We start from the raw sequence: 23,198 nt of genomic DNA, 5'->3' as shown, positions 1-23,198 counted from the left end.
GGAAATATGGCACACAATGCTGTAAACTCCTCCTCTGCAAAAAGATTGCTTTATATAACTGCCAAAATGTGTCTTTGAGAGATAATATCTTGTTTTCTACAGTGCTTATTTTCTAACAGAAAAAAGTGCATATGGCAGAATGGATACTGAATTGTAAATATTGCAGGATACAGAACTACTTGGTGAGTTTTCTTGAAGCCCTAATGTTCCAGATATTGAGATTGTACTACAACCACTTCCTGAATTGGAAGGGTGCTAGAGCAGCATTTTGGTGTGGATTTGGGGAGTTACTTTTGAAAAGTGGAAAAGAAGTTGACTGCATGAAGCTTATAAAAATACACATAAACTCCTGGATGGGTTTCACTTTTCTCCTCTTGTGGGAGTGTACATGGAAAGATTAACACTTGGAAACTAGGTGAAGAGCATAATCATAGCTAAGAGTAACTCTCCAAATACAGTGTGCCGTAGTCAGTGGAGTGCCTCAAATATATGGCTTAACACACGGCCTGGACAGCATATTGAGTGTCTTGTGGTTTTATGATTCCTCATGCATGATTCCTGATCACAGCATGCCATCATGCAAATCATTTCTATGCATTGAAACGAGCACAATTTTATTTAATTTATTTTTGGAATCAGCCTGAGCGAGTTTGGCAAACTGAAAATACCTGATTACCCCCATCTCTCACAAACCATGGTGACGCCCATAGAATAAAAAGTATGCAGATAATAAGTACGAAAGAAACAATGATGATTAAATGATATGGGCTAAATACGTGTCATTTCATTTCAGCTTTTTGTTGGTGCTCTACTTGTTTGTTTTTTTCTCCTTCTGTTTTTGTTTTTGTTTTTTTTTGCTGCTTAAACTAAATGTCAAGTATGAAAATCTAGTTTTGCACGAACTAAACAACCCTTTAAGTGATATTTTTCCAGATTTCCTTTCAATAAAATGAAAAAAAAAAACAATTTTTTGCTGCTTTGGAAAAAAATATGAATCCTCAAGCAGCAGTTTTTTTCCCTTGTTTGTGTGTGTGTTTTATTTTGCTTTTTTTGTCCTAAGTTGCATTGAACTGATGTGGAACATGCAGTATCCACCTGCCCAGACTGTATAAAATCCTTGTTCTCCTTTGCATTGTTTCCTGTTTTTTTAATATATTGGTCTAGATGGGTCCATTAAACAGGTGGTAGATCACTGCTTTGAGATGCAACATGGTCACACAGTAAGCAGACTATGTTTGGTATAAGATCTTTAAAGTTTCTCCACAGCTGTTCGCTATTGATATATATTTTATCAGGAAGTTTGTAAACAATCTTTTCTGCTCATGAGTTTTCTACAGTTAATATTATTATTATTATTATAGATCATCTCAGCATTTGGATTCCCTGGCGTCTTTTTGCCTTTTTGCCCTTTCGCGTCTCCCTTCTTCGGCCCGCTGTTTCTCTTTTTCAGGCTTAGTTACGCTGTCGTAAGATGGGAGGGAAGCTGTGGATGGAGTACCTTCTTTTTTCTCTCTTTTTGTCCCTCCATTTTCTATTCTGTTGGAGACGTTTTTTCGGCAGATAAATCCCCTCCTTGCTAAGCGGACCCTGTAAGCCCTCTGGATCACCACTGCAGAGACCTCCTCCTGCTTGCGCCGTAACGTGGTGGTGATGGGCTCATAAGACACTTTGGAAGGATTAGAAGCCACAAATCTCTCTTCCATCTGTTGCCTCAAGATGTCTAGTTCACCGCTGTCACCCAGTACACGCTTGGTAAAGGCAAAGAGAATGTCTAGACAATGGATTCTGTCCCCACTGACCATTGGCAGATCCATGGCAATGAGTTCAATGGTGTTGGGCTTAGGAACACGAAGAGGGTGCTCCAAAGCATCTGCAAAGTCTGCCAACTTGCAATATTCAATGAACTGAGTAGCGTCAGGATCAAACTTCTCCCAGATCTCATAGAAGGTTTCAAAGTCATCTTCACTCAGAGGATCAGCGCTTTCCTCTGTAGCCACACTGAAGTTCTCTAGGATGATGGCAATGTACATATTTACCACAATCAGAAAGGAGATGATGATATAGCTAACAAAGAAAAAGATCCCTACGGAAGGATTCCCACAGTCACCTTTAAAGCCACTCCCAGGATGTTCCTTATCCAAATCACAGTCTGGAGGACGATTGAGGATGGGTAAGAGCAACCCATCCCATCCAGCTGAGGTAGTGACCTGGAATAAGCATATCATGCTGTTGCCGAAAGTCTCAAAGTTGAACATGTCATCAATACCAGCCTCATGCTTGACGTAAGCGAAGTTTGACATTCCAAAGATGGAAAAGATGAACATCACTAAAAAGAGCAGGAGGCCAATGTTGAACAAGGCAGGCAAAGACATCATTAAGGCAAAAAGCAAGGTGCGGATCCCTTTAGCTCCTTTGATCAGGCGCAGGATTCGACCAATACGGGCCAGGCGGATGACTCTGAAGAGAGTTGGTGACACAAAATATTTCTCTATGATTTCTGCCAAAAACATACCTTTAAAAATATTGAAGAGAGAAAAGAGAGTTACAATTGTGTCCAGTCGTCTCACACTCTTTCTTCAGAAGCAATGGAAATAATGGGCAAATTTAAGAGACAATACATGAGACTAAGAAAATCACAGCTTGTTTTAAAAGAGACCATCTATTGGTCAATGGGTCCTTTTGGTAATTTATTTATTTATTATTTATTAATTGGATTTGTATGCCTCCCCTCTCCGAGGACTTGGGGCGGCTCACAACATATCAAAAACAATATATCATATATATATCTAAATATCCAATTAATATAACTACAAAACTTTAAAAAACTCTAATAAGATTTTAAATCATTCATTGCCATTCAGTAATTGCAATTCAATTATTACAGGTAATTCTCAACTAATGACCGGTTGTTTGGGGAGCGTTCAAAATTAAGACCTGCCTGAAAAATGGGACCCAGATCTAAAGCCGCAGCCATCTGACTGCACTTTAGGTGCTCAGCAACACACCTGCACTTAAACTGGAATGTGACCACATTTTAGGACACTTTTGCCAAAAATTGGTGCTTACTTCCAGTTTTCTGCAAAAGCATCCTCATAGCAAACAGTGGATTCACACTTATGACCATGGTGTTTCACTAAGTGAACACTACAAAAATGTAAAATCATGTTGGTCACATATTACTGGACAATTTTATGACTGTTATACAGTAACTCTTGACTGTAATAGGTAGGCTCTGTTAAAGTTGTAACATGAGGACTACCTGTAAAGCCCAATGCCAAATATTCAAAACAAATAAAATAAATAAATAAATAAAATTTGACATCAGCACTCATATACAGTAACTGTAGTTGATTACGATTACCATAAGCAACTAGAAATCCTTAAAATGCCCCATGGTCAGTTAAACTGTTAAGTGGCACCAAAGGAAAGAGCAAGAGGGGAGCCTGTACCATTTTGATACTGAAATACCCTCTCTGCATGACCGTTTACTCAGCTACGTACAGAAAGCAGACACAGAGGACTGCCAAGGAAAATCTCAAAAGTATCAAATTAGTTCATATAAATAGTTGTCTGTCAGGCTCTGACAGAATCTGTGGGGGAAGATGAGCTGGAACAGAAGATTGAGAGGATGGATCCGTTGGTCTTGGGGGAAACTGGGGAAGGGCAGAGTCAGTCCAGGCAAGGCTTTTCAGGATTAGAAAGGCTTTCAGACAGGGAGGAGCAGGAGAGACAGCGCTCAGGTGAAAAGCAAGGACCACCCCTTCTTGATCCTAGAGCAGTGTTTCTCAACCTTGGCTGCTTTAAGACGTATGGACTTTAACTCCCAGAATTCCACAGCCAGCCATGCTCATTAAGGAATTCTGGGAGTTGAAGTCCACATGACTTAAAGCAGCCAAGGTTGAGAAACACTGCCCTAGAGCATGGAGGGAAGAGAGAAGGCGAGACCAACACAGACTGAGCTGGCTAGGAGGGAGGAGAAGGCATAACTGGGGACTGATATGTAAGGAGGTGCCGGTGAGTGGGGCATTTGTTGGGAACAAGTGTTGAATCTGTGGAGCCTCATGTGCACCTGCAGACACCTGGCGATTACTGTGCCTTGTTTTGTGGGGCTTGACCGGTTTGCCTGCTTTGCTGAACTTCTTGCTCTGGTTACTGCTTGAATAACTTGGTTTACTGGATTGCTGTCCCTGTTTACTGTTTAGCTAACCTTGCTTACTGGAGTACTCGCAGCCAGAAGCTGCTGAAGGTGCCTGTCAGAGCTTTGCTCCAGGACTTGTAGTAAACGTGGAGATGTTTGGGGGCAAAGTTGCAGCAGTAAAGGGGAGTTAGAGCTGTTTTCTGGCTGTGTTGCTTTCGTGCCATGCCCCAGGTCATCGCAGTTGTCCTTTGGACTATGCCAAACTCAGTCTTGGTTTTAAAGTATCAGAACCTTGAATTGAGTCTAGTGATGAAATGAGAATTTTTCCATCACTCCTGAATTAATTTTAATAGAAAACTTAGCCATTCTATTTAAGTAGCAATTTTAAGAGGCAATCTCAAATTACATTGTAAAGTAGTATAATCCAGAATACATTAATGTCCATAAAGAGCAAAGGTTTTCCCCTGCCCGGTTGTATCCAACCCTAGAAGGTGGTGCTCATCTCTGCTTTTTATTTGAGGAAGACATTTTTATGGTTATGTGGCCAGAAGGACTATGCACTGAAGCACATGAAATGCTGCTACTTTTCCAGTGGTAGCTATTTATCTGTTTGCATTTTGCAAACACCTGCTAGATGGGCAGGAGCTGGGGCATGTAACAAGAGCTCACCCTGTCACTCCACTTGTACTTTCTGACTGACAAGCTTGGCATCTTTAACTGCTGAATTATTTCACTCCCTTAGTTGGCTATAAAAGAACTGATTAATGAAAGAAAGAACCAACATTTCAGCTCTTAATCAGTTTCAGTTTCACTATTAAAAAGTTCGCATTTTCATTTTGATGTTTGCAATTGAACGTTAGAATTGTCCATTTCTCCAGGCACTTTGATTACTGTGCTAGATACATGAAGATATGTCTGTGTACTTACCTACAATGGAGAGTATCACAACCACAAAATCAAAAATATTCCATCCAATAGTGAAATAATAGTGGCGTAAGGCAAACATTTTCAGCACACACTCGCAAGTGAAAAAGATAATAAAGACCAAATTGATCCAGTAGAGGATATCCTCCATCTCTTTGCTTTGAGTATCGGTTTCAACCATCATAGTCACCATGTTGAGACAGATGAGCAGCATTATTACTATATCGAAGGCTTGCTGGGTGACAAAGTCGAAGACAGCGCCTTGGATTCTGTTCTATTATACAGAGAAAAAATGTGCATCAACATTGTGAAATACAGTGATACCTTGTCTTACAAACTTAATTGGTTCCAGGACGAGGTTCTTAAGGTGAAAAGTTTGTAAGCCGAAACAATGCTTCCCATAGGCATCAATGGAAAAGCGATTAATGCGTACAAGTTCAAAATTCACCCCTTTTGCCAGCCAAAGCGCCCATTTTTGCTCTGCTGGGATTCCCCTGAGGCTCCCCTCCATGGGAAACCCCACCTCCGGACTTCTGTGTTTTTGCAATGCTGCAGGGGAATCCCAGCATCGCAAAAATGAACGCTTTGCTGGCAACAAAAGTCTGGAGGTGGAGTTTCCCAGCGAAGGGAGCATCAGTGAAAACGCAGCATCGCAAAACCCCCCAAGTCCTCAAAACCCCACCTCCGGACCTCTGTGTTTTTGCGATGCTGCAATTTCACTGTGGCTCCCCTCACTGGGAAACTCCACCTCCGGACGTCTGTTGCCAGCGAAGCGCCCGTTTTTGTGATGCTGGGATTCCCCTGCAGCATCACAACAACACGGAAGTCTGGAGATGGGGTTTCCCATGGAGGGGAGCCTCAGGGGAATCCCAGCAGCGCAAAAACGGGTGCTTCGCTGGCAACGGAAGTCCGGAGGCGGGGCATCCCAGTGGCGGTGGTGGGTTTGTAAGGTGAAAATAGTTTGTAAGAAGAGGCAAAAAAATCTTAAACCTCGGGTTTGTATCTCGAAAAGTTTGTATGACGAGGCGTTTGTAAGACGAGGTATCACTGTATTCAGTATACCTTTGGTACTATCCAATTAAAGAAGATTTTAATAAGACGGCAACAGAGATGTTTTTTCCTCCCATTTTGAAGGGATGCTTAAAGGCCGATTGAAAAATGTTCAGTCAGCATGGTATTTAATGAAGCTTAGCTGCATATAAGTACATATAAGATTATAGTATGATTAACTTCACATTCAGCTTACCATCTTATGGTAGCTAGGATGTATGCTCTTTCTATGGAAGCCCCTGTCCTATGGAACACCCTCTTCCCTAAAGTTTGGCAGGCTCCTACCCTCCTGGTCTCCACAAAGTACTGAAGATTTGGCTCCCCACCCCCAGTTATTGGGATAGGATGAGGTATCCGCACCTGTATTTATACCTGAATACATCATACAGGAAAGTCAAAATTATCTGCTGTTGCCCGATAAGATCATAGATGGCTGACTGGGTGGATTTTGCCAGAGGGGACTTCTCATCTGGCATTAATTTCTTTCTCAGGCATGACTTTTACAAGAACTCTGGAAGATAATAGCATAGTCCCAGGATGATGAAATGGAGACTAAAAGATGTTTGGGTTTCCTCAAGTCTGTTTAGCGTGAACCAGAAATCTCCCAATTGATATTTTCATCCATTAGCAATTATAATAATTTTGCTTTGCATTCCTGAATAATCTCAATGGGTGGGGAGGGATGAAAGATTCCACTTGAGTATATAAGGAATGGCATGCTAGAAAAAAATTGGAAAACTTACCAGAGGCCTGGGAATTGGCTTTTGAGGTTTCTTGGAGCCTAATTTTTTCATGGCATTGTAGTATTTCTTCTGTTCTTCTGTCATAAAGATATCCTGACCTCCAAAGTAAAGGGGAAGAGGGGAAGAGAGGGAGGTTGGTTACAATCCATTCAATCTTACTTGAAGCTTATGGTGCATATGCAAAGAGTACTTAGCCATTCTATTTAAGTAACAATACTTTGTGTGGCAACGAAACTGCCCCATCTCTAGAAGTAATTGTGTCACAGAGTTAAATTCTATTTAGTTCTGTTATGAGAACGTCTAAGACAGTGTACTGCCCACCACACCTCAGACTATAATTCTCTGCAGGCCTAACAGCTGAGATGCCTGGTAATGTGTAATCCAACGCATCAGTTTAGGGAAGCCTGAGGTAGAACAAATGTTCAATTTAGCATTTTGTAATGCTATCATTTTTTGAAATGGAAAGGCATGAGAAACTTGTCCAACAGGAAATTATTTATGTGAAATATACCTGTTGTACATTTACTAATTAACTTTGTTTGGGGCATAGTTGAAGAAGTCCAAATGAAAACAATTATACAAAAGGATACTAAGCTTTTCCTTTGTGTTTGATTTATGCAGGTAGTCCTCAATTTACGACTATGGTTGGGCCGGAACAAAACAGAACAGAACAGAACAGAACAGAATTCTTTATTGGCCAAGTGTGATTGGATACACAAGGAAATTGCCTTGGTGCATATGGTCTCAGTGTATACAAGAAAAGATACAAGAATCACAAGGTACAATGCTTAATGATAGTCTGGGTACAAATAAGCGATCAAATCATATTAAGAACCAGTCAATATAAATTGTAAGGATAAAAACAACAAAGTTACACTTATATAGTTATTAGTGAGAGGAAATGGGTGATGGGAATGATGAGAAGATTAATAGTAATGCAGCCTTATTGAATAGTTTGACAGTGTTGAGGGAATTATTTGTTTAGCAGAGCGATGACATTCGGGAAAAATGTTTGTGTGTCTAGCTGTTCTGGTGTGCAGTGCTCTATATAGAAATTTATAGTACTAAAATTTCTATTGGTAAATAAGGCAGTTGTTAATTGAGTCATGCCCCATTTTACATCCTTTTTGCCACAGTTCTTAAGCAAATCACTGCAGTTAAATGAACCATGTGGTGGCTAAGCAATTCTGGCTTCCCCCAATGAGTTTGCTAATCAGAAGCTCCCTAGGAAGGTTTCAGATGACAATCCCAGGACCCTGGGATGCTGCAGCCATCATAAATAGGTGCCATTTGCCAAGCATCCAAATTCTGATCACATGATGGTGGGGATACTGCAATGGTCAGAAGTGTGAGAGCCGGTCATAAATCACCTTTTTTCAGAGCAGTCACTAAATGAATGTTTGTAAGTCGAGGACTACCTGCAATGCCTCTTTCACTCATCTTCAATGTCATCTTACTATAACTACAGTTGCCATAGCTGACTTGCATGTGAGCATCTGCTTTTAATCATTTACATTTTGGATGAGCAGCAGCGAGATTTGGGACAGTCTCTCCTCTATCATTATTAGTTGATAATTAAATAGTCATTCTAGTTTGTATCTTTCTCTCATTTCTTCCTTCCTCTTGTGTACTAGACCAGTGTTTCCCAACCTTGGCAACTTGAAGATTTGGACTTCAACTCCCAGAATTCCCCATTTGCTGGCTGGGGAATTCTGGGAGTTGAAGTCCAAATATCTTCAAGTTGCCAAGGTTGGGAAACACTGTATTAGACAATATGAAAAGTTGACCTATCTTTTTCTTTTGCTGATTGAAGTTGTCAATAATAACACCAATGAAGAGATTCAAGGTGAAGAAGGATCCAAAGATGATGAAGATGACGAAGTAAATATACATGTAGATGTTGTCCTCATACTTGGGCTGCTCTTCTACCTATAAGCAGAGACAAAATAATTATACATTGGGGTAGGGGGAGAGAGAGAAGGTGGGGAAGAGGGGTACACATAATCCAGTTTATATATACTCCATCTATTAAGGTAATAAATCACAGTGTATTGTTTTAAGGTAAAATAAAAAGGAAATCTAACTAAATCTTATTTATACTAACACCACCCACTATAGTACTGCAAATCTTTCTATTGTTGCACACCACCCTCATTGATACTATATGCATGCACCATTTTATACATTGGCTTTTTTGTTCTTTCAACATTACTTTTGAGGATCTAATTACAATTTACAATTTACTCATTTCCCCTTCTCTTCACCCTTTAATATTTTTTCCTCCATTTGTTCTGAGTTTTGATCTTTATTCATTCTCTCCATATAATCCATGTTAATTTTGTATTGCTCACTTTTGTACTGCATTTAGATTCATTTGACATTTAATCTTGATTATATCTTGTGTTGTGTCATATTCTCACTGCATTCAAATTATTTTTACATTTTTTCTATTTTATCTGAAATTCACATGCATCTAATAAATAGGGCAGTTTAATTATATTGCTTCTGGTTAAATTCACACATTTAGTAAAGAACTAAATGATTAAATGATGTCCTCTTCTGGGAAATCATTGTAATTTACACATTATGCAAAACCTAATGATTAGAAAAGTTGCCCTTTGATTCAAAGGCTCATAGGGATCCATTAGGTATATACCCGTATTTTTCGGATTATAAGATACACTTTCCTCCCCAAAAGAGGGTGGAAATGTGTGTCTTATACACCAAATACAGTCATTTTTGCCCCCCTGAAGCCCCACTCCCGCATTTCTGCTGCACGAATCCCAGCGACCAGTTAGGTCCCACAGAGTGGGTCTTCTCCGGGTCCCGTCAACTAAACAATGCCGCTTGGCGAGACCCAGGGGAAGAGCCTTCTCTGTGGTGGCCCTGACCCTCTGGAACCAACTCCCCCCAGAGATTAGAATTGCCCCCACCCTTCTTGCCTTTCGTAAGCTACTTAAAACCCACCTCTGCCGCCAGGCATGGGGGAATTGAGATACCCTTTCCCCCTAGGTCTTTACAATTTTATGCATGGTATGTCTGTATGTATGTTTGGTTTTTTATTATAATGGGTTTTAATTGTTTTTAGTATTGGATTATTGTTATACGCTGTCTTATTATTGCTGTTAGCCGCCCCGAGTCTCCAGAGAGGGGCGGCATACAAATCCAATAAATAAACTAACTAACTAAATAAATAAATAAATTCCATTTTTGAAAAAAAAGGGCCTGTATTTCTCAAGAAAGAGCTGTGCAGAGGGCTTGGGAGGCCTGCAGAGTGCTATTGGGGGCTGGCAGAAGGCAAAAACACCTTTGTTTTTGCAAAAAAATGGGTAAGAAATGGGGATGTTTTTGCCTTCTCCCAGCCCCGAGGAGCATTCTGAAGGCTTCCCAAACCCTCTACATGCCCTGTTTTTCCAAAAAACAGAGGGAAAATGGGCCACTTATTTGCAAAAATGGTGTTTTGCCTTCCCCCAGCCCCTAGGAATACTCTGTAGGCTTCTCCAACCCTCAGTGCATCCCATTTTTCCAAAAAAGGGTGAAAAGCAGGTCCATCTTTGTGAAAAATGGGGTGCCCAGAGGATTTGGGAGGCCTGCAGAGTGCTCCTGGGGGTTGGGGAAAGGCAAAAATGTCCTTGTTTTTGCAAAAAACCCCGGGCCTATTTTTGAAGAAACTGGGCACACAGAGGGTTTGGGAGTGCGCCTGGGTGTTGGGAAAGCCAAAAACATTTTTTTTCTTATTTAACTCTTCAAAATAATTGTGTGACTTATATACAGGTGCGTCTTATAGTCTGAAAAATACAGTAAATCCTCTTTAATTTCACTCTAATTAAATTAATTAAATTGATTCTGGGGCCATTGCTGAATATTCTTTTATTCTGAATAACAGAAGAGATCAGGTTCCGTACACAGAAGATGCAACTGACATCTGACAATAGGACCATTTTTAAAACTTTCCTTTGAAACAATTAGCATTTTTTCTCATATAAAATAATAAAGGCACTATTGCTTCTATTGCCCAGCAAATAATAGCAACCAACTTGCCTTATTTGGTCTTAGAAGCCGGAGATTAGAATTGCTCCCACCCTCCTTGTCTTCCGTAAACTACTTATGACCCACCTATACCGCCAGGCATGGGGGATTTGAGACATCTTTTCCCCAGGCTCATTATAATTTATGTCTGGTATGCATGTGCTGTTTGGTTTTTAATTATGATGGGGTTTTTAGTTATTTTTAATATTAGATTTGTGCCATTATAATATTGTTTTTATCGTTGTTGTGAGCCGCCCCGAGTTTTCAGAGAGGGGCGGCATACAAATCTAATAAACTGAATTGAATTGAATTGGTTAGTATATGGATGAAAAACTATCAGGGAAATCAGAGCTATGTCTTTGACCAAAAAACAGATAAATATCCCAAACTCAGGAAATAGGCAAATCACTTAGCAAAGTAAACAGTTGTATCTGGGCAAAGATCAAGGATTGATTACAATTCTTTGCCTAAAAAGTAGTGCTAGGTTCATAGCGATATTACCTTTCTAGAATCTACTGCTGCATACATTATATCCATCCAGCCTTTGAAGGTAGCCTATGGAAAAAGCATATTTCTTTTTAAAGGGGAGGGGGGGGGGAACAAAGCAGGGTAACAATAGCACAGAGCAACATGAATAGCCAACTTTTTTTTCTTACTTGAAATGCTGTATTCACTTTTAATTAGGCATAGGAATATTCATTTGTTAACATTTTTATCTTGTTCTAAATACCCAAGAGGTGTACTGTATATCTATCTTTCCATTTTGTGATTTAATATCAGTTTCATTCCCCCCACCCCAACTTTTCTCCATTTTGTCACATCTTTTAGATTGTAATCCCAGGATATAAAACACTACAGTTTCCAACCTTTGTAAGCTGCTTGAAAGGCTTTTAAAGCAAGGTTCAATCAGTTTGAATACATAATAGAATCCGTAATATTATATAGTGTATACACTACTAGAACACTAACTTCTGCAAATATTGGTCCTTATGCAATCAAAATGATATAACCCCTGCCTAAGAGGGAAGTGTCAACTGGCTTGAGAAATAAAGAAACTGTTGTGGTTAGCTCTGGCCCAGCTTCTGCCCCAAGGACTGTGGATGTGGGGGAGACATCCACATGCTGCAGGCCTGTTTTGCCCCTGGTGGAATCTGCTGATGAAGGCTCCTCTGACCAAGAAGACATGAGTGACAGGGAGGAGGAGAGTGTGGCAGACAGCTCAGAAGGAGATCAATTATCTAGCTCCTCCTTGGATTCAGAACAAGAGTTAATGATACAGCCACGCATGCGGAGAGCGATGCATAGGCAGCAACAACTGAGATATTATTATCAAAGAAAATGAGGCCACCTGTGGTTGGGTGGGGCTGTGGTAATTAGTGAGGCTGCTATAAATAGCAGCCTTTGAGTTTGGCCATTGTGGAGGATTATCTGATCATTGTGTTTGTGACTGCTTTACTGACTTTGACCTTTTGTGTGCTGATTTTTCCCTGCTTTGAAACTAAACCAGAGCAAACTGTGTGTCACTTTGTGAATGAAGGACTGTGAATTGCCTCACAGCTGCAAGCTAAGTATCTCAGAACTGATAAGGGACTTGTACAAATTACCAGTTTGTTTGGAGACGAGTGCTCTTTGCTATATCAAAAGAGGGCTTGGTTTAAGTGAATTTTCATTATAAAGAACATTGTTTTGAATTTTCAAATGCGCACGCACGCACGTGCACGTATGTATGTGTGTGTGTGTGTATCTGTCTGAAATTTGTACCTGTGAATTTTTGGGAGGAGTCTACCAGAGAGCCAGACAGAACAGAAACCAATACACAATCTCTCCCTCAGCCACTTTGAAAACATTTATTTTTATTTTGAAAATAGTTTAAAACATTTACTTTGGGTGTACTGATTTGGTTAAAGGGAAGGCTATGCTGATTCACATGCTCTTAACTGCTTCCACTTTTGTGGATTTTCTTACCCATTATAAACACACGAGGGGCATACTATAACTGCATTTATTCTGGTAAATGGTAGATCTATTTTTCTCTCGCTTGCATAGGGAATGTGCACTAGGTTAGTCTGTAAAACCTTAAAATATTTGCACGTTGATATTATGATTTGGATCAAATTGCAGGATACTTTAATCCTAACATTCCTGTTTAGTTAAGAATATTTCGCAAAATAATACATTATAACATCCAATGTAATACAATGTAATTTCATGTATTTTTTTTTATTTTTTACATATAATGATGAGTGGCTACAGAAATCAAGGAAAAAAAGATATCATTAAAAATAATATCACTTATGTAATTAAAATAATGAAAGGAATCCTCATCCAGTTTTTAAAACTTTCTGATTAATAGATTTTTTTAGGATACAATCAGCCTTTTTTCAAAAATACCATCACAGATCCTGAAATCTTCAAATACATTTGCAGAAAAACCTGGAACTATAAAATGATAGACATACCCTTTTGAATCACAGACACAAAAAATTCTCAGTGAAGCTACTCTATGATTCATTTCCAAATGATTTATTCTCCTACCCCACCTCTGCTTCTCATGAATATACACAAAGACTAATTCTAGAATATCATTCAGGTTGTGAATGACTCATAGGCAGTGCAGAAGATTGTTCTTGGAAGAACAGATGGACTGCATGCTTGAAATAAGATTGCTTGGATCACAATTTATCTTCAAGATGACCACAGTTAAATGACAGTTGGTAAAATCCAAAACCAAAAGTGTATAGAGACTGTATTTCTTAGAATATACTCAAACTAGAAACACCTGCATCTCCATTTCTAGCAGCAACATGGAATTAAGAATTCTTCAGGAAGCTATTTACCACTCCTCCCTCAAAGCTAAAATTGCCAGTTACTTAGCTCAAACCTCTCCTTATAGGAACAGATCCTTGCTCTTTCTACCTTTAGTGCTTAAAGAATAAACTGTTTTTAAATCCTCACTAATAAAGGGGATGCAAGTGAAAATAACTAGATTCTTTCCCATGTTAATTACAGTACTTCAAAACTGGAAATGAGTTCTTGTTTGGTTCCTTATAATAATTGGAAAGTACAATAAAAAAGCGAAAATGTTTGGCTGATACAGCTGAATATGGGAAAAGATACAGTGGTACCTCTACGAATGTAATTCATTCTGTACCAGGTTCTTAAGTAGAAATGTTTGTAAGAAGAAGCACTTTTCCCCATAGGAATCAATGTAAAAGTAAATAAGGCCCTGTTTCACCCAGGGGATTCCTAGAGAGGCCCCATGGTGGCTTCTCCCCACCTTTTCCGGCCCTCTTTCCGCCCAGGAGATTCCTAGAGAGGCCCCATGGAGGCTTCTCCCTGCTTTTTCTGGTTACAGTTTTGGAGGCTTGGGTTTGCAAGTAGAAAATGGTTCTTGAGAAAAAGCAAAAAAACTTGAACGCCCAGTTCTTATCTAGAAAAGTTTGTAAGTAGAGGTGTCTGTAGTTAGAGGTACCATTGTACATGGGATTTACAAAAGGAAAACATTTTAAGATTTCAACATTTTGGCAGTTATACCAAGCAACAAAAATAGAACTTACAATTTGTAGAAGGGCCAGGTACCCTGCACCAACATTGTCAAAATTAATCTTCACATTCTTCCACCGAATCTCTGTTCCATTGGGATCCATCAGCTTTTCACACTCTGTCTTGTTGTTCACCTCTTCTATTTCAAATCGATACTCAGCTGTCTCATTAAAGCAGTAATGATACTTTCCAGCAAAAAGATTAACCCCCATAATGCTGAAAATCAGCCAGAAAATAAGGCAGACCAACAGCACATTCATAATTGATGGTATTGCACCCACCAAGGCATTCACAACCACCTGTATAGGAAGGGAAAGGAAGGAAGAGAGTGTTTCAGTACAGAAAATTTGATGACTTAGGTTTTACAAGCAAAACATCCATTTGTCTAGTTTTAGTAAGGGGAACAGAAATAAAGGCTAGTCCCATAAAACCCATCTTAATTCAAAAAGAATCATGTGTCTCCAAACAATTTGTTTTTCAAAAATCTTTTATTAAACAATTTATCCAAACAAATATTAGCAATTAGCTTTATTTCTTTTGCCATTCCATAGGTGGTTAATTAAAAAAGAAAACATAAAACTTAAGATTGTGAAAAAAAAAGGGGGTACTTGCTTTGAAAATGTCCAGGCAAGTCTAATATCCAGGTCAGAATCATATTTTTTGAATCAGACACATGTAAATTCATTTAGCCAACAATCTTTCCCCATTTTAAAACCAGATTCATAAATTTGTGGGCCCTGTTACTCCTACTCCCGCAAAGATAAATAAGGAGCTTTAGGCACATGTTTCAAATGGGAGTAGGAAAGGGTGCCAAACTTGTTCTAAGATTTAGTGATAGCTTAATATAAAATTAATCAGGATTATATATTCCTTAGTAAGCAAGACCAGAAGTGTCTCAAGAGCTGAGCATGCATATTTGCAAGCTCAAAAAGAAAAAGCCATATTCCCTTCTCTGCTTCACAGCAAATGAAACTCATGTTTTACAGTTCCTTCCTTCCTTCCTTCCTTCCTTCCTTCCTTCCTTCCTTCCTTCCCTTCCTCTCTCCCTCCCTTCCTTCCTTACATAATATTTGGATTTAGGAAATATACTCCAGCTTATAACTATTTTTATCTTCTTTCAAAATTGATTACTTCAATGGTAACTGTTAATAGACTTAGACTTTGTTTTAATAATGTTTTCCTACCTCACTCTTTAAACAGAAATGAAGACACGTGTCATATATAGTTGTTGGTCTAACATATATAAGACAATCAATAAACATCTCTTGTTTTAGAATGAGAAAATTAAAGCTATCATTCTGAAATTAGTTAATTTACAGAGCAGGAAGCTATTAATACACAACCTGCAGTGTTAATTCTTAAAGAGAAAGGGCTATATGGTAGGGCTGTGCACATCCTTTCAGATACTCGGAAACACAGAGAAACAGGCATGATGCACTTATTTTGAAGATGTTAAGGCATCAAGCAGTTTTTCAGATTCACACAATATTTTGAAAGCTATCACTCACATTTCTCCACTTGAGAGCGAGAATGCATTTCCATTATTTTGCCAGCAAAGAAATGCCACATTAGACCTTTTTTATAACAAATCCTGAAAAAAAAAGAGGAGAACTAGGCACACCTCTCTCCCTACTAATAGGCTATGAACCTCTTCCATAATAATAAAAAAAATGAAGCCTCTAATCTGCATCTTAGAGAAGAATGTTGTTTCTCTGTTGAATATGGAAAACTTCTGCATAGAGCCTTTCCCATTGACTGGACATGAGGAAAGTGTTTCTAATGCAAGGTCAAAATGCATGTCAGCAGTAGGAATTAGCTCTCATGGCACTGTAATCTTCCTGTCTTCTTCTGTCAGCTCTGTCTCCTGAAGTGGAGGCAAATGTCACATGAACTTCCTCCAGTCAAAAACTCTGCTCTACTTTCTGCTGATTACTATATTATTTAAGTGTCAACAGATGGTGCCATTATTTTACTTTAAGTTTCACAATGGTGACATAGCATAATTTGTGCTTAGATGCATAATCTTCTGCAAAAGTTAGGTATCGTATGAAGCAGAAATTTGCAATCAACAGCCCATTGACTTCTGAATAGAGGTCTATCAGAAATAACATAAACTATTAAATTCAACATTATCAGCCTATATTTCAGATAAAAATCAAAAACTAAAAAAACCTCAGATGGACTAATGAGTGAAATAAAAACCAAGCAAATTTATTTGTCATATTATTGTGACTTAACACTATGTTGCATTTTGATTTGCTCTGTATTTGTTTTGTATAGCAAGATGAAATGTATCTCTCATTCATTTACAATGTAATAATTATGCCTATAGTTTAAACAAATGATCAAAACCACTGGAAACTATTATGAGAAAGGGAACATGGCTTTTATGTGACAACTGTATATTAGAAATAGTAAAGTAGGACATGCATATTTCATAACAATATTTTAATTCCCTCCCCTCAAATATAAAGAGTTGAAGATATTTTTTAAAATATTAAGTTGTTAAGCTATATAGAAAAGGAAAGAACTAATACTAGCTCTAGTTCTTTAATACTGTTTAGAAAAAATATTTTTCCCATTCTCATAAAGTCAGTTTATACTGGGGGCAAAAAGAAGGTAGGGCCTGAATCATATATGGATTTAAATAATTTCTAACTAGCTTTAAAATTCTTACCAGAAAAAAAGTCATTCTCTGTTAGAAAGATGCTGGGAAATAATTTTTCAAGCCAAGTTAACTAAATTATCTGATAATTTATGTTACAATACTTTCATTAGAAACTCTAGTTTCTCTTGAAAGTAACCACAACAAAAGCAGCTGTTCAGATTTTTTTTTTAAAGTAACATTTGTACAGGTCAGAACAAATGTTAATCCACATTCATATCTGAAGTACATTCTATTGAATTTGGTCAAGGTCTAATACTGCCATTCTGAACACATTTACTATTACAGAGTAAGCCCAACAAAAACAGTGCAGCTGATTTCAATTTTTTAAAAAATAAACAAGACTGTCCTGTTAATTTAGTTCTGTTTAATGCCTCGACAAACAAATTCAAACCTGAAATGATAACTGAATACAATAATTTTAAAATCCTGTTGCAAAACATGGTTGTTCTACAATCACAATTTTCTTAGGATTGGCCACAATTTATTATACAGTTATATATCCAGGTCTCAAAATGTTGCATATTGTTTCTCTGTGTGAATAACTCCCCTGTCCCTATATATTTGTCTTTAATATGTGGAGAAAGTTAAATAATTTTTTTTTACAGTTATACAACACAGGAAGTATTAATATAAGAAATAACATCTAATTTCTATGTAAAACCAAACAGATGGAACTTTAGCAATGTAATTTAGTAAACATAATTATGTAATGCACCCACTTCAATGTCCTTTTGGAGCAGGTATAATATGCCATGTCAGGATAACCTTGGGCTTTAATTGAAACTTTTAGCTGAACCAAATTTTTTTATAGGTTGAGCTAATGATTAATAATCCCTGACTTTTTTTTTTAAAGGATCTGATTTGACCCCAGATATTTTCAGATTTTTGAATGAAGGTTGAGTCTTTTCTCTGCAACCTGTCCTATTTTTCATGCTATCAATATTGTTCCAATTAGGAGATTGTATTAGAATGCACCACACACACTGCCCAATCCTACACATTCAGAAGGGCTCATTCTTTAATAAAGGTTCACAGCTTTCAAACATATCCTTTTTTTATATGCTGTGCATTACAAAAAATTAAATTGGCAATCTCCTTTAAAACATGGGATAAGTTCAGTATGTATAAAATGGTATATTACAATAATTTCTAGAAAGTGCAGGTTCTATGCTTGTGATTTGTTGCTAACATCGCAGTGACAGGGGATAGTGGAGTGGGGGCATAAAGCATGTCAACGGGAAAACGGAAAAGAGGGAGAAAAGCTGAGGTATCAGTCAAGGCTGCCAGTCATGTACGGACTGGACTGAGAACAACAAGGTGCAAATGAGAGGAATTAAACCAGAAATCTTTTATTTGGGGGAGCTCTAGATTCCCCCTCCCTGTTTTCTGCAATCCTGAATGTACCCCCAAACAAGCCAAGAGCAACTTGAAAACCAATCATTGTGTTTAGATTTTTTAAAAATCCATCATAACTTTGGGGGAGGGGAGAAGAAAAAAACTGGAGGTGGTTCAAATTCTGATTCTTTGCACCTGGTGATTCTCCCTGTTCCAGATTTGCAGCCAGAAATGCCCCCTTGAATGTTACAGGTATTAAAAGCCAGGCCAAAAAAGAGCAGCCAAGTGCCAACAAAAAATCTACAAATGACATGTGGTTTGGGCCAATAATGAGGCAGCTTAATACATCTTCCTTTTTTTATTAGTATGTTATTGTTGCTGTTGTTATTATGGCAGCCATCAAATAAAAAAAGGGAGAACTATGCAGCAGGGTGATGGTGAATCATAAACAGAGGGAAGTGATCACGTCAGCAGCTGCATCATGATTTTGTTTGTTACGTCTTTCTACCAGTTTGATCGGTTCTAGCATGCTTTAAAAAAAACAACAGCCCCATAATCCACAGGCATGCAGAAGGATCAGCTCGCTAATGGCATCTTACCCTCATCCCCTCAAATCGGGACAACGCTCTTAAAGGCCTCAAGGCTCTGAGTGTCCTAAGGGATTTAATGGCACCTAGTTCCGAGTAGCCCAGGGCATTAGCTATAAGGCTGACTAAAGAGACCTATACAGAAAACAGGAAAAGAAAGGAAAAAAGAAAAAAGAAAAAAGAAGAGGTTCCAGACTGTTAGCATAAATCCCCTAGCACTGGCAGTATATTCATCCCCCAAATTGGACTGCAGGCCCGAGCCACCCCCCATTTACAGTGACACCGAAGGAGGCAATGGCCATCAGCTGCCTACAGCACTTCACTGAAAGGACCTGGAAGGAAATAATGCAGTTGAGAGAGGCATAAATAGAAAACAAAAGGGGAAAAATAAGTGAGAGAGAGAAAGAGAGGCACAGACACACACAGATGGAAACGGGGTCTGTTGGAGATTAGGAGCCCAAACGGATGACAAGAACCTTACCCTCGCCCTCTTAACAGTCTGCAGGATCCCAGCAGCTCCCATTAAATTAAGCCAGACAATTTTTTTAAAGGACCTATGAAAAAGAATACAGATAAATACACACGCTGCACAAACCTCCTTAATTCTCTCGTTCGGGTTGGGGATGGGGAAGTGAGGATGACCCACCGACCTCGCATCACAAAATTAAGGGGAAAACAAATATCTAGCTTTCTGTGTTTCTCTTCTGAAAAAGCAGTTTGTCTCTTAAGAGTTTGCAACCTTTGTGTCAGAGCAAAGCCTTTCTGAAGGTTTCATATCAGTTTTCTCTTTCCCTGGTATGGGGAATAGGTGGCATGAAATAGCTATTGCAATCCAAAGAGTCTGAAGGCCATCTAGTGGAGAAAGCTATTATTTTCTCTTATTCTAAGTTATATCAGGTATATTGTACTACTGGTGAGGACTAAGATTCCTCACATTAGGAATTTCATCTTTATCTCAGGCTTCCAAATTCTGGTGCCATCTATATGTGTGCAGCTAACAGCCTATTGCTCCTGGCCAGAATAATAGGTAGCTGGGCATATAGATACTTTTTCAATAGGCAACTGGGATGTTTTTAAAAAAGCAATGGTATTTGGGGGAAAAATAGCACTTTTAAACAACTATAATCTGCATGCCTAAGAATCTCCTTAGACATTCTTTATTGCAAAGTGTGCATCATGTTGGAATGCAGTATTTTATTTTTTTGCCAATGTTTATACATGACAGGACTGAAATGTTGTAGGGGCTCTACAACATTTGAAATTGGAGTGCAGCATAAGATGCCAGTTCCTGTTCTAATGCCTGAGAACGCACTCTTGTAGCCAGTTCACAAATTACCATTTGTAGTTTGGCTGCTGCTTCCAGGATTGGCTCCCATTTTTCTCTGGAAGCTCTGGAATAAACACAAATAATATGACCAGGCTCAACATATATCTGGTTCTGATTATAGGCTATATATTCTATCTGCTGACCTGCACTGAAGCAACAGAATTACAGGTTCATAACTTTCAATGTAGAGCCATTCAACATGCAGGGGATTTGGGAAAATAATAAAAATAACAATTGCCAGCTCAAAGTCCTTGGAAGAGACTTAGTATGTGGATCAAAATGTCAGATCCAATTTAAACATTTGGCCGACAGTAACCAATTATAATAATGTGGTGTCCTGCATAACACTTTTACAGTAACATAAAGAGGAAGTATGGATGAACTAGAACTCAATCACTCTCTTTGTTTCTATCTCTCATTCTCTCTTTTGTTACATATTCTTGGATGTAGTGCACATACAGTATGTACCTTTGAGGGTGCACAGAATTGTACTACCTTTAAGAGAAATATTTTCATTTATGTCTTCCTAAAACATCTTGTCTATCAGTTTGAAACTTAACCTTCCATAAGCAAGGCTTGCTTTATTGGAGACCGTTTTAAAAATATTAATTTTAGTTAATATTTATCTTCATTAAATGAAATACAGTAATATTGCCTGGAATATTCCAAGGGAGAGGACAACTGCCAAAGAATTAAAGTTAAGGACATTGGTTTTTCAGGGCTGACAACCAGATTGGAAAATAATATGCTGAAACTTTGAAAGTATAATAATATTTATTTGATCTGGCTTGGAGAAGCAAATGATTATTTATTTATTATTTAGATTTGTATGCCGCCCCTCTCCGAAGACTCACAGGTACTCTTCAAAAGGCAAGTGGACTTTCTTGGTTGGTCAACAAAGTAAGTCCAGGTGCCTTTTGAAAAGGCTTTGGGACAATCATGACCTGGATGATTGAGAATCTCCATAGACAACTGACTGTGCTCCATTTTGGTGAGATCTGCTCTAGAGACAGTTTGTCCACTGTAAGGCTGGCCTTCTGGAATGTCTTCCACAAGGTGTGTTTGGCCCCAGTTCTGATCCCCTTCTAGAAACATTTCAATTCCAGAGTGCATTTGGGGACTGACACCAAATATTCTTCAAAGTTTAGGTTTGTCTTTTTTTACTTCTGCTTTTATGTTGCAATGTTTTCAATATTATTGCTATTTTCTTGTATTCTGTGAGCCCTAGAGAATCTGTGTAGGATAGTGTCAGGACATAAATGTGAAAAAATAATTATAAGTTAGGTAACATGGGTCTGTCTTCAGATCGCTTCACTGTTGTTCACCCTAATCTTGTCCAAGTGGATTTCCAAGTGCTATGTCCAACATGAAGCCATTTTTTAATAAGTATATCTATCACAATATTTTGTCAGTATTTCCATTGCATTGTTTTCAAAATGCGAATCTTTCCTGGGCCCAATAGGTTATCTAGTCTGTATTGGTTAAGGAAATGATAGATGAACTCTGTAACTTGGTCAAGGAGCATTAGAATACCTGAACTGAATGGAGGGTAGATAAAATAAATTTTGAGAACCTAATAACTGAAAAGTGGGAATAAACCAATATTTTTTTTTAAAAAAAGGTAAAATGATAAAGACATTGGTTTACAATAAATGAAACCAGAAATGTATTTGAAAATATATCAGTGTTGAAATAAAAACTGTAAATTATCTCATTTTAAATAAGTAATTCTATTGTTAAAGTGTCAGACAATTCATAACTGTTCTTCAACAATATTTTGCCCATCCATGCAAAAGCACTGAAAGATAAAATATCTTAATAGACAATTGCAATTATGGTAAATATTCCTTTAATATGATATAATTGCCCACAAAATAAGAGCCAGTGAACTCAGTGTAACTTACTTCTTTGGAGACATGAATATGATTGTATTTTAAATTTCATTGATTTCAATGAACAAAATAATAGATGTGCCTAATCACTTCCATTGGAATATCTCAGATGGAAAAGACTTCAGATTTTGAAAAATAGTCTTTTAGCCAATCCCACATGGATGCTAGGGGTTTAGAGCAGAACTGCTCTCCTAAGCAAGGAGAAATTGATGAAAAATGTTATTTTCTAGGATAATCTCTTCTGTAGGGTCCTATAAATGAGAATGTTTCCTGTCTCCGCAATTATAGGTCTCAGCAGGAAGAAACTTCTATTTCTTGAACTGGGTAATACTGTTTTAGAAGAAGCTCTTTCAGTCACAGTTGCTGCCTGAAATTCATTTTAGTGACTGGGCATTTTTCACACATTTCCAACACACTGAAACAAAATAATCTGAATATTTTATGAGTTGCAGAACTTGATTAAGTGAGGTAATGGCTTTCCTCCCCCAGGGTGATGACCATTGATTACATGATCAAAGCCCAGGTGCTTTGTTTGTGCGTGAGAGTCATTGACACATGTGCAAAAGGGTGAGCTTTCAATCATGTAGTCATGACCATATCTTGACTTTTTTTGCCTCCTCTCCAGATGAAATCTCACTGAATATTAGCAGTTATGAGTAAATAACTGTTAATGAAGAACATGTATTGAGTTGAATTCAGTGAGATCACACTTTTAAAATACTATTCACTCAAAATTAGGGGTAAACATAATATCATCATCTTGTCCAAAAGAACAAATCCATGTATGGTTTACTCAACAGTAAGTTCCACTATGTTCAATAAGCCTTACTCTTTAGCAAGAGTGCTAAGGGTCCAATTTTAGAACAATTCTGATGGATAGGAATTAGCATGGTCTTGCATTGCATTTATGGTTTGCATTTATAGATAAGCTATATAGGAAAGAAAAGAATAATGTTATAAAA

General features: G+C 38.1%; 1 protein-coding gene across 10 annotated transcripts in view; it reads right to left on the bottom strand.

Annotated features, from left to right (window-relative positions):
• Positions 1-835: 835 nt before the first annotated feature.
• Positions 836-23,198, bottom strand: part of SCN8A (sodium voltage-gated channel alpha subunit 8) — an 88,417-nt gene continuing 66,054 nt past the window's right edge. For 8 of the 10 annotated variants that reach the window (XM_070740495.1, XM_070740492.1, XM_070740491.1 and 5 more), the window contains 7 exons: positions 19,030-19,152; positions 14,442-14,726; positions 11,386-11,439; positions 8,647-8,784; positions 6,856-6,960; positions 5,066-5,336; positions 836-2,512 (listed from right to left, as the gene is read on the bottom strand). In XM_070740495.1, coding sequence (XP_070596596.1) covers positions 1,368-2,512; positions 5,066-5,336; positions 6,856-6,960; positions 8,647-8,784; positions 11,386-11,439; positions 14,442-14,726; positions 19,030-19,152 — 2,121 coding nt within the window. In that variant the 3' untranslated portion in view covers positions 836-1,367. The remainder of the gene's footprint in view (positions 2,513-5,065; positions 5,337-6,855; positions 6,961-8,646; positions 8,785-11,385; positions 11,440-14,441; positions 14,727-19,029; positions 19,153-23,198) is intronic. The other 2 variants (XM_070740497.1, XM_070740496.1) reach the window with 1 other exon arrangement.

This window comes from Erythrolamprus reginae, chromosome 2 (genome assembly GCF_031021105.1).
Source record: "Erythrolamprus reginae isolate rEryReg1 chromosome 2, rEryReg1.hap1, whole genome shotgun sequence".
NCBI lineage: Eukaryota > Metazoa > Chordata > Lepidosauria > Squamata > Dipsadidae > Erythrolamprus > Erythrolamprus reginae.
The sequence above is the reverse complement of the archived record's forward strand: the minus strand, read 5'-3'. Positions and strand labels throughout refer to the sequence as shown.